This window comes from Orcinus orca, chromosome 11 (assembly GCF_937001465.1).
Source record: "Orcinus orca chromosome 11, mOrcOrc1.1, whole genome shotgun sequence".
Classification (NCBI taxonomy): Eukaryota; Metazoa; Chordata; class Mammalia; order Artiodactyla; family Delphinidae; genus Orcinus; species Orcinus orca.
The window spans coordinates 88,695,355-88,707,575 of NC_064569.1; the positions used below are offsets into that span (position 1 = coordinate 88,695,355).

Consider the following 12,221-nt stretch of genomic DNA (forward strand, 5'->3'; position numbering starts at 1 on the left):
ATCCAGAACAGTGTTTGTTGAATGACTTCACAATTTACTCTGCCTGAGCCCAGGAAACAACTTTTTATTACAGCCAGCTCCAAAAGGCAGATGGCTTCCTCGTGGACAGGAAAGTCAGGGGAGGCGACAAGGGGTGGGAGTGTATGGGGGATGGTCATCAACCTGCTTCTTTCCCTTCTGATCCTGCTCTCTCCAGAGAAGGTAGAGAGTTAGCCTTTGCCTATCCTTTCCACCAGGCGCAGTCAAGGCCTCCGGGACAGGGCCACCTCTGACCTGCGCCAAGGGGTTGGTGGTAGTTGATTCCGGTTTGGGTCAGAGGCGTCCAGAGGGCGGGGTGGGCGTGTGGCTAGGGTGCAGGCGGGAAGGGCACGGGGGCGCCGCTCGGAGGGCCCCTCTGCCAGTGCGTCTCGGAGGCGCGTCCAGCCCACCCACTCGCGTGCCCACAGCTGCATTATTCCCTATAAGGATCTGAACGGTACGGGCGGCCCCGCCCCGTCGCCCCGCGCCCCCGGCCCCGCCCCTTTTTTGGAGGGCCGATGAGGTAATGCGGCTCTGCCATTGGTCCGAGACGGCGGGCCTCGCGCGCCCGAGAGGGGGTGCCCGGGGGACCCGCGCTATATCACTCGGCCGCCGGGCTACCGCGTAGAGCAGGCAGTGGGCGGACGCTCGGACAGCTTCTCCTCCTCCTGCTCCTCCGGCTCCTGCTCCAGCTCCCGCTGCTTCGCCCGGAGAGATTGCCCACCCGCCCAGTCGTGCGCCAGCGCCGAGGCAGCCTCGCCGCACCCCATCCCGTCCCGCTGGGCACTCGGAGGGCGGCGCGCCCGAAGCCAAAGTTGCCCCGCAAGGGAGGGCGGGTGAGCTCAGGCTGCGGCGACCCCGCCGGCGGCGCGCAAGGCAACTTTGGAGAGGCCAGCAGCGGCAGCGGCAGCGGCAATGACTCCCTGGCTCGGGCTCGTCGTGCTCCTGGGCAGCTGGAGTCTGGGGGACTGGGGCGCCGAAGCGTGCACATGCTCGCCCAGCCACCCCCAGGACGCCTTCTGCAACTCTGACATCGGTAAGCGCTCCCGGTGTCCCCGCCAGAGCCCCCGCGGTGCCAGCTCGCGCGCTGCAGCCCGGACTTGGGCGCTGCTCCGGGTGGCATGGCGAGCCCCGCTCCTTTTCTCGGCCTGGACTTGGGACGAGGTGGGGATACTCAGGTTCCTGGGGCAGGGGTTCCGGCATGACCGAGGGGGGAGATGCCCTGCAGAGAAACCCACAGAGGCTGCGTGAACCCCTTGCAGCCATGCTCTTTTAGGGCGTGAGGTCCTTACCGGTCCTTTTGACATCTGGAAATTTTCCCTTTTCACTATCACAGGACAGGCTGAGGGAGAAGGGTGGGGAGAGTGTTTCTAAAACTTGGAATGCCAACTAAAGTGCTGGGATGATGAATAGTTAAAGAAAGAAAGTTGCCAGCCATGTGCAGGGAAAGTTGCAGGAGAGAGAAACTTGAAGTTTTCTGAGTTTTCACCATCTCCCCACTAAGTTCATTCTTTTCACTGAGACCTAACCCCGCCTCACACTCCCTAGGCAAGTGCTAACTGAGCTTCTTGGACTGCCAAGTTTGGGTGGATTTAAGGGGAAAAATGAGAAGAAAGCGGTGGGGTTGACCCTCCCCGGAGGAACTGTATTTGAGAGTGTTGATAGCAAGCAGGAGGTGGCGTGTGCGAGGGATCACTTATCACATAGCTGTGAGAATTCACAGGAAGGCTATTTCTTTTCCTTGAATGTGTGTGGGGAGGGGGAGACTGAGCAGTGGAAAACAGATTTGTCACCAAAAGAAAAAAGATGCCAAGGGTCACATCATGGTGACTATTCCAAATCGGACTTAGTGTCTTGATTAGAGACTCAGTAAGAAGTAGAACCGTATCAACGGCCTTGAGAGTGTGCCCTTGGGAGAACTTGTTTGGGAGTGTTCGGGACACTTGTGCATGGTTGGCTAGAGGTGGAGTAGCAGCTGGAAAACATCTCTCGTCTCCTTTCCAGCTCATAAGGCATGCAAGTCCAGTGGCCCTTGCTCTGTGTGTGTGTGTGTGTGTGTGTGTGTGTGTGTGTGTGTGTGTGTGTGTGTGTACACAGGCTGGGGGGTGCGGTAGGACACAGTCTAGCCACCCTCTGCCTGTGCAGATTCAGAGGTGAAGAATGGAGCGTGTGTGTTTTAAGGACAGTCATAAAGGGGAAAGAAATTTTCCACTGGGTCCTGGTGTGGGCCTCCACAAATGTGCTTGCAGGGGAGGAGGGCGGGGAGGCAGGGGCCTGGCGGGAAGAGGCGCCGCTGGTGGGCCTGGCGGGCCTAGGAGAAGCAAGGGAGGTAGCTGTGCTGAGCAGGTCAGTCCAGTCGGCAGGCACGGGCGTTTGTGTGGCCTGGGGTCACTCGTGTTAGTGGTTTCCTGGGGCCTGTGTTGTGCACCTTTCCCTCTCCCTGGGGAACCTGACTGGCCCCTGGGTTTGTGGATTGCCTGGAAGGATTCTCTGGGGCTGCCTGAGGCCTGGAAGCTTTTCTTTCTCCTCCTCTGACAGCCCTCACCCCGTGGGTGTCACTCCCGCCTGAGTAACGCTGGGAGCTGCTGGTGGTGGCAGCGGGCTCTGGTCTTGCTCAGGGAAGAGCACATAGTTGGGGCCCGGAGCCAGCTGGAGTCAGGGCGTCGTCCCCGCTTGACAATGGCTTGGGTGTGTTCCCTTGGATTTTGGTGTGTGGGGAGAGGGAGACCTCATGCCTCCCCATTGCTCTTGGCTTTTGGGTTTCCACCCTGGAAGTTTACCAGGGAAGAGAGGAAACAGGAGCAAGGGGACCGCTTCCAGGGGGGCCACTGCCTGACTCTGTTCACTGCTTAGGTTTCCTGCTGTGTGTCTGGGCTAATACAGAAAGTTTCTTGTAATTTCTCTGGATTTATTTAAGAAATCCTCCCACATCCCCCTCCTCAGTAGACTGCCCAGAGAAAAGCAAAGTTACCAGGAAGTACCCAAAGACAAGAACATTATGGTAGCAAAAATAAAAAAGAAACAAAAAAACTTCGATACTGCTGGCACCGATCCAAAACTGTTCTGCCTCAGTTTGGTGCACTGCACTAGTGGCAGGGATGAGATAATGCTTTTAAAAATGGGAGGTGTGGATGTGGGCTGCCGGCTTGTTGACCTCTGCTGCCTTACAGTCCCCTGCTGGCGTCCAGTAGGTGGCTCCCAGTATTCCTAGCTCACAGCCCTTCTGGTTTCCAGTCTGTCTGGGTTGATGTCGGCCTGTTCTCTCCCTGAAGGAAATGTGTAGACGTTTCCATTCCCCTTGACCCCTACGACCCCACCAATCAATACTGTAGTCCATGAAAAATGCTTACGCCAGCCCACCAGCTTCCTCTTCCAGGACCTTCCTGGCTCTTTTCTCTTCGTGGCCGGGTGCCATGTTGCTGGGTGAAGGCCCTCTCTAAGGAATCCCCTATGGCCTTCCCTCTCCTTTCTCCTCATCCACAGGTGTCTCTTTTTGCCTTTCTCCCCCAAAGCCCTGGGGATTGGCATTGCCTTCTGGATGAGGAGGAGTTAAAAGGTGTTGCTATGGCAACTCCAGGCCTTGCACCCTAGCGAAGTGTTTAGAAGAATAAACTACATGCGGGCTTATAAAACATACTGTGACAGAAAGAAAAGGACTTGGCAGCAGCTACGATGTCTGCAGCCCCCTCCCCACCAGTCGTTGCCCCTGAAACTCCTGACAAAACCTTGACTCTGGAGGAGGGAAGTGGGGGGACTAGGAATGAAGAAGGCAGTCTTGGCCTGCTTTCTGCTCCACAGCTCTGTCCAGCTAAGGAAGGGGTGGGCAGTGCCAAGAGCCTTCTGAAAATTGGGGTGTGTGTGCCCGTGCCTGCGTGCGTGTGTCTGTGTGGTTTCTGCAGGGGGCGGGAGCAGTAGAGAGAGAGAACTTTGCTTCAGAATGCCAAGCTCTCCTTTGCACAGAAGCATGGGGCTGTGCGATAGAGTGCTGGGGGCCTGCCCCCTGAGCCTGAGCCTGTTGGGAATTCGAGAGTGAGGCTCAGCTTGGGGGCCCACTGCCAGCTCTGGAGGATGGTCTCTGGATGTCTCCGAATTGTTTTGACAGGGACCAGTGCCAGCAGATTCTTTTGGTATCAGATCTGAGGTTGTGGTTTTAGCAAAGAAGCCATTTTCAAAGAAGCCTGATCTATTCTCTCTCACTCACAAACACGCAATTACACTTTACACTGGGCTTTGTGACTTAAGGAAAATAAAAAGGATCAGACTTCAGAGAGGAGCCAGTCACTTGGGGAGCGGACCCAGGCTGTCGACATCTTAGTAACTCTGGAAAGAGGAGAGCTGCTGTTTGTAGAAGGAGGGAAGGGACATCTCGCAGACTCCCACTAGGTTCAAGCACTTCCCAGATCCCGTGTCTTTCATCAACCCAGCAGCTTCAAGAGTAGGTATTACACCTATTTTTTTCAAAGGAAAACACTGAGTCTGAGAGGGACTGTGCTTGCTCAAGGTCACCCAGTTACTGTATGGTAAGGCTAAAGCCATTCTTAGTTACGCCATTCTTCCAAAACTTTTCAACTTGCAATTACCCTTGATATTCTAAGGCAGACGACGCTTCCTAGGACCAGGATGAAATGGAGAGTTAACATTTGAAGAATGCCTTACTTATCTATTTGGGGAATTTTCCTTAGAAATATGAAGACAGCCAAAATGGCCAGAGGTTTTAGTTAAACATCATCTTATGGGACTGAAAACTAATTACCATCGTCCTCATCATATTAGGGTATAAATACAGAAAATTAAAGGAAAATTTCTAATGTTCTTTGGCTATTAGAACTGGAAGAGACCCTCAAAACCACCAAGACAAAGTAAAAAAAAGACTCGATTTGTCTCACTGAGGCCCAGGAAAAAGCAAAGCTAATGGGGACAAGAGATCTTGGCCTTCAATACTCTTACCCTTCCGGGTGGGGATGAATGGGGGCCTCCCAGGGTGAGGTGCCCAGTCTACGCAGACTCCTAGTATGATGGGAGGAAAACCAGAGAGAGTCAGGAGAGTGGGTGCTGGGCTGGCTGGAGAAGATGCCCCTCCCACAGTTGTGTCCCTTTCACAGTCCCTGGATAGATAAGGCTAGAAAAGTGGCCACAAAAGTGGCTTGGGTGGAGGGACTTTTGTTTGTTTTGCAGGAACAGCAGGGACCATTCAGCTCCACTGCTGAATGGCACATTCCAAAAGGTTCATTAATTAAAAACAAAAACAACAACACAATTCTCCATTGCATTTAGCTTTTACCATTCCAGCCAGTATGGACAAGGAGGCCCTTTCTTCTAGCCTTTGTCATAGTCAACTCCTGGGTGGCCTGGAGAGGCCGTGTGCGGTGGTAGAAAGGCTGTGGCATGGGCAGAGCTGGGCTTAAATCCTTCCTCTGGGGCTTGTTGGCTGTATGCACTTAAGCATGTTACTGGGCATCTTTAAGCTTTAGTCTCTTCATTTATAAAAGGGGAATAATAATCTGTACGTCCTCGGACCTTTAATTTTTATCCACATTTTAAAAATTACAAGGATAGTATGGATACATTCTATGACTATGTGTGTGTGTATCTGTGTGTACATCGATATCCATCCATCTATCCATCCACCCATCATCCATCCACCCATATCTATCTATCTATCTATCTATCTATCTATCTTATCATCTATCTAAAATCAGATAAGGGTGAATGAAGTCCTTTTTGATCACTTCCTCTAATTCTACTCACTTCCCTATGCATTTACATACATAGGTACTCATAGAAATTTTTTTTTTTTTTTGCGGTACGCGGGCCTCTCACTGTTGTGGCCTCTCCTGTTGCGGAGCACAGGCTCCGGATGCGCAGGCTCAGCGGCCATGGCTCACGGGCCCAGCCGCTCCGCGGCATGTGGGATCCTCCTGGACTGAGGCACGAACCCGTGTCCCCTGCAGCAGCAGGCGGACTCTCAACCACTGCGCCACCAGGGAAGCCCCTCATAGAAAATTTATAGTAGCTTTTTCCCTTGGAAACATGAGTGGTAGAACACTATAAATAGTGGAATACCAATATAGCATTCTACTGTTTTTCAGTGAACAATGTGTTAGGTTGTTCTCAGTTAATATACATATAGATCTACTACATTTTTTTTAATGTATAGAATTCCATAGGGTTATACATTTTAAAAACTAATTATGGAGTGATTACTACGTGCCAGGAACCATTCTAAATAATTAACATGAATTAACTCATTTAATTCTCTCAAAAGTCATATGAGGCAGGTATGCTACTGTTGTCTCCATTTTACAGATGACGAAATTGAGGCTTAGAAAAATTAGGTAACTTGTTCAAGGTTGCTGCAGAGCCTGTATTTAAACCCCTGCAGCCTGGCTCTAAAATATAATCAACTACTATACTATATATTACATTACATTATGTATCATATTATATATTGTTATATACTATTTTATTACTATAATAATATAATAGCCCTACAGGTATAGGTATATATTTATTTAGCCATTCCCCTACCGGTAGATATTTAGGTTTCTAACAGCTTTTCATCCTCACAAAGAGCACTACAGCAAGTAGTCATCGTACAATCCTCTTGTTCGTATGCATGGATATTTCTCTATGGCAAACATACAATTTGGAATTATTGGACATAAAGTATGTGTGAACAGTTCCTGACAATTTGCCGTCCAGAACGGCTGTGTAACACAGTTCTTTTCAGATATGCAACATGCAGAGATGGAGGAACTACTACAGCCCTGTGCTGGAGATACTTTCATGCTTCTTTCAAATGGGAAAACAATTTATGAATTTTATTGACTTTCTGAGTTTTTTTTCCCTTTTTGCTTGTCCCTTTATCCCTTTGACAGGGAGCAATATTAAGGCTACTTAGACCAAGTTGATGGGAGTATTTTTGTAGGGAGAATGGGGCTTACTTATGTGCCAGGAAAGCCATGGCCTTTGACTTGTTGCAGTTTTGTATTAATTCAGTTGCAGATGGTTTTATTTTTATTTTGCTCTAATACGAAGCAATGGGCCTTTCATTACACTAAGCTGCTTGACTTCAGGATTTGACATGAACCCAGGTTCGTGTTTTGAAGACATCTGTGCCGTGCACAGGGTCTTATTTGCTGGCTCAAAGATGTCCCCTAGTTGAATAGGCCTGGCCAGGCTCATGGTGGCAGCAAGGGGACTCATCCCTTTGTCCCCCTTCTCCCCTTGTCATTCAATTTGGATGGCGCTTGGATGAGAGTGGTGGGATGGCCATAGGATGGAGATGGACAGTGGAGAGGGGGCAGGGTGGGTCCTGGCCAAGAAAAGATGCTGGAGTCTCATCTTGATGGGAGCTAGAAGGGCTAGTTTAAGAGAGAATGTCACTGTTGTGATTAAAATCTTTCAGTTGACTCTTGGGATAAAGTGTCATAAAATGGCTCCAACAATGGCCAGTCTGGCCCCTGCCTACCTTTGTCATCATCACTGGCCCTTCTAGCTCCAGCTGTTCCCATTCTCTCTCTGGGTCTTGGCCCATGCCCTCCCCTCAATTTTGAATACCCCTTGTTAACTTCTTATTCTCCGCATCTCACTTGGTCCCTTTTCCCTGCCCACTTCCTGGCACTGGTGCAGAATAATCACACCTTGACCAAATTTTAAACATGTCGAAAAACACCACCTTTAGGCAAACACAATTCTTCAGACCTGCTTGGGAAATTCCCAGAGGGGGTTATTCTTGGGTTGACCTAAGGGCTGTGTACTACCCAGAGGGATGCATCTAACCCTCCTAAGAGAGGAGGCATCTGCTATGTTCTCTGCATTACTTGATAAGTCCAGCCCCACCTTCTGGACATAATACGCCACCACCCTCCCAAAGAAAAATCTCCTTTTTGGCATATCAGTAATCCTACCAGGTGGAGACTGCCCACCCCAGCTGCCTGGTGAGGCCAGAGAGGTGAAATCACTCACCCAAGATCACACCACTAAGAAACAGATGAACCAGAACCTACATTTGCTTAGTCTACCTCCAAATCTGTGTCCAAATCAGTATAGACTAAGAGCTAGGACTCTTTGGATTTGAGAAGATGCTACTCCTTTTGTAACTTCCCCACATTGGTTTTCTGATTCCCTGCTGTTGGGGTTCTCCTCCATATGCTTCTCTTTGATTTTCTTCCATAGCCAGCCTCTGCAGCCCCTGCCTCCCCTGCCACCCCCGGGTTTATTACAGTACAGCCCTAACAAAACCAAGCCTCGCACCCTATGTCGAATTCCTAACCAAGTACTCTTTCCACTTAATCAGCAGTTCACAGCCTTTTCAACACCACGGACTATTTTTATTAATTTTCCTTCAATGGATTTCATGTTTGGAAAATCACAACTTCATGTCTTGGGTGTTGATTATTTTTCCACTACAAAAACCAGTTGAACTATGTGTGTCACTGCTGACCATAGCCAGTCATTATTCTGATATAATCAGCTAATACAGTTAACTGCAGCCCAAAGCAAAGAAACTTGGTGTTTGCCTAAGCCTGGGAAGCATTCTAATGGGTTATTGGATGATGGCAGTGTATGATTTGGGCTGGTTCACTGAGGTGCTGAAAAGAGCTCACGGACCCCTTGTAGACTGCTGTTCTTCACCCTCTGGGAATGGCTCTTTTCTTTCACACCAGTTTGCCACCTCTCCTCCTGTGGGCAGGTCCACACATCTCCCACCCTTGCCGATTTCTAGGTTGCCCACAGCGCTGAGAACAGGGCTGGTGGAGGTGGGGGGTAGCCGATGTGTCCTACTTGAGTTGCCTAGCCATTCAGAGGGGGTGACATGGGCTCCTCCTGTTGATCTGTTTTTCTGTGTTAATCTCTGACAGGCTGGAGCCGATGAGTACTGACTCTAGCTAAAGGAACTCACTAAATAGCGTTTGACAGGAGGTCACAAGGTGTCTATCCCAGCCGCAGTGGAACTAAGAGGCCTTTTTACTTGGTTGCTAAAAAACTAGTGTCTAGAGGAGAGGAGGGGGCCAGGACAACTTTTCCTGATGCCTTTAGAAGCCATCTGCGAGGCTGGAGTGGTCCGGCTGCCACAGAAGTGACGGTCCATGCTGCCTAACACCCAGTTATGATTTATGTTCTCGTAAAGCCTGTCACCTAATGGTGGCATCCACGGTGCAGGGAGTAGAGACCTTAAGTATTCCCAGGCCTGCAGCCACCTGCTTTTTGTGGGGGTGGGGAAGGGAAGGAAAGCGGAAAGGTTGGCTTCAGAGAGCCCAAGGGAAAGTCTAGCGGGTGGAAAAATAGAGTCCTTGGATGACAGAGGGTGGGGAGGGCGGGGAGAGGGGAAATCCAGAGCAGACCAGGTTCCATTCTGGAACCTGAGACTTTGAATATTAGTTGGCAGTTATTTATCGCCCCCCCGGCCATCTTTGAACCCTCTCAGAATGAGGGCGCCGGGCACCAGGTAGCTCAGTTGCCTGCAGAGAAGCAGTGTTCATTCAGAAATCTCAGAGCTCTTGCAATCCCCAGGTTAGAGCGTGGGGAAGGTGAGCCTTGTAACCTGGGTCAGGCTTCATGAGGATGTGGTTTCGTGACGTGAAGGCTCATGGTGTTTGGCTAAGGTGCTTGCAGTTCATGAGTTAGGATGGATCTCCTTTTGATTTAGACCTGATCATCATGAATGGACTCATAGCCTTTGAGATTTGGAAACACAGTACCTGTTGTGAGCTCTGCTGCTCACCTAGTGTGGTTAAGTTCTCTGGCCTCAGTTTCCTCATTGGCAAAATAGGGGGAATAATAGTATGTACCACACTGGGTTGGTGATTAAGTGAAAAAATTCAGGGAAAATGTTTAGTACAGAATCTGCCACATACCAAAAGCTCAACAGATGTTAGCTTTTAGTAGTAGTGTTGTTATATTATGTGGCAAAGGGGGCATTCTCACTTTATTACTGGTGAGGAAAATGGGGCTCTGAGAGAAGACAGGATGTTTTCCAGGGTCACATACAGAGAGCTGCATTTCAAAATCACAGCTTGAGACCCCCTCCCACCCAAGTCTAATGCTTTTCCACTTTGTCCCACTGCCTCCCACAGGACAGAAAAGTGAAGTTCCCGCTCTATATTTTCACGATTCTCCACATTTGAGAGTCTTAAGTCTACTTGATCTTATTTGATTATCACAACATTCCCACTGAGGAAAGCAGGACAGTGAGGGGTCATCGTTCCCATTTAACAGGGGTGGACAGTGCGAATTAGTGTGGTTCAGGAGCTCGGCCACACAGCTGATACATGGAATTGGGATTGGAACCAACTTCTTTCAAGGCCAAGTCCTTCACTCTTTTCCAGGGTCGGGTGCCTCCCATCCCTCTTCAGACTGCTTCAGCACGTTTGCCTCTGGTAGTCACAGGGGGAAGATGCTGGGGTAGTCAATGGGAGGGCCTGGGAAATGGTGATATTGAACTTGAATATCAAGTCCATAGCCCCCTCCCCATCTAACCCAGGGTTGGGAGATGTGCAGTGTCCAGGAGTGAGCACTGGCTGGGAGTCAGGACACCTGGGGTCTAGCTCTAGGTCTCCTCCTGATTCTAGGATCACCTTGGTGACGTCAGCCTCCCTGGATTTCAGGCTCCCACCTGTGACACAGCAGGACTGGCCTATGTGGTGTGTGTGCACTTGCTCCCCACCTGTATTTATGGTGACTGATATTTTCCTTAATGCCTACTATGCGTCAAGTATTTCTGGCTCTAAGTTCCTTTGGAAGGGGCTCTCTCTCTGAATAATCGAGCACCTAAATCCATCAGCAACACCTTTTAGGAGGTAAGTTCTTTAGAAATGTGGTCTATAAAGACAAGAGCTAGGATCTCTGTGGTTATGAAAGCAGATGAGGGCTTCGTCTGAACAAAACCGCTAATGAGCCGATGTACTTTATCAGATGACATATTTGACCACCAGACTTCCTGTTGAAGCAGAGCTGATGTGCCAAACACATAGCAAACTTGCAGACCTAACTGATGGCTAGAATTAAAAATCAAGGTCACTTCAGTGTCTGTCATTGATCACTGGAGGGCTTGGTAAAAATTCTTTTGAACCCCATTAACACCACTACTGAAGCTGACAGAGAAGAGGTGGGACTGAGACTCAGTGCTCATGGGAACAAGGCCTTCCTGATCCATGGTCTACCGGAGCAGCCCCTTGCTCCAGAAAATTTGATTCACGGCTTGGCTCAAACATCCCTATCTGAGAAAACTCCCCTCATGGAAGACTGGCTCGTATAAAGACCTGTCATTAAGATGTGTGTCATCTGATGGAACCTTTGTTTAAAGGGATGAGGAGGGGGTTTGGAAGACCCTGATCAAACATGTGCCCTATTGAGCAACTGCAGTGCACTCCCTTCTCCAACAATAGGACAGGGACCCCCAAAGATCTTGCGACTGTGGCTTCCTGATAGAAATACCCAGCAGAAGGACTGAGAGATGTGAGAGAACCCTAACAACATCCAGGTTGTTCTCTGGGATGCAGTTCTGAACAAATGGGTGTGGGTGTGGATTCCAGTTCATTCCTGATTGCTTCTCGTTTGGCGTGCATTTCCTCAGCTCTCATCTAGGTCAGATCATAAACCAAATGCCTACAGAGGCCAGTCATTGGAAGCTGCATGTCTGCATGTTAAACATATTGAATTATTACTCACGTCTACCAAAAAACATGTTTCCCCACTCTCTTTTTTTCCCACTTTGGAGTAATGAATGGGTACTAAAAATTATTTCTTTATTATACGACAAACAACAAAACAGTGGGCAAATATGATGAAATTAGCGAATTATCTTTGGCTTTGGAATTGGGGGGAGTGATAGAGAATGGTGACGACTATGGAGAACTGAATAGTTCATGTCCCTTCAGAAGGGCACAGCTGCTGTCCAGCTCCAATCTATCAGAATGTGAGTCCAGTGCTGCCAGATTTCCAGTCTCTTAGGACAAGCTAGAAATCCAAGATTTTAACGTGAAATCTGATTTTTAAATGCTGGCACAATTAAAAAGAAACACACACACGTACACACGCGTGAGCCAAACAAAACATGTCCCTGGGCCAGCTGCAGCCCTATGGATCACCAACTTTGTGACCTTGAGTCCAGATAATCTCTTGAATTTCCTTTGGGTTGTAGGATCTCTGAGTGAATAAGACCAACTGCTTTCTCAGGCAAAATGATGTACCTGTCCTCT

At 49.3% G+C, this 12,221-nt stretch overlaps 2 protein-coding genes across 3 annotated transcripts in view; one reads left to right on the plus strand and one right to left on the minus strand.

Moving 5' to 3' along the window:
- The window catches only part of SYN3 (synapsin III), a 461,812-nt gene that overhangs the window by 240,807 nt on the left and 208,784 nt on the right, over window positions 1-12,221 (minus strand). The window lies entirely within an intron of this gene.
- The window catches only part of TIMP3 (TIMP metallopeptidase inhibitor 3), a 57,177-nt gene continuing 45,546 nt past the window's right edge, over window positions 591-12,221 (plus strand). The window contains exon 1 of the mRNA XM_004269402.3: window positions 591-1,054. Within this exon, the coding sequence (XP_004269450.1) occupies window positions 934-1,054 (121 nt within the window). The 5' untranslated portion in view covers window positions 591-933. The remainder of the gene's footprint in view (window positions 1,055-12,221) is intronic.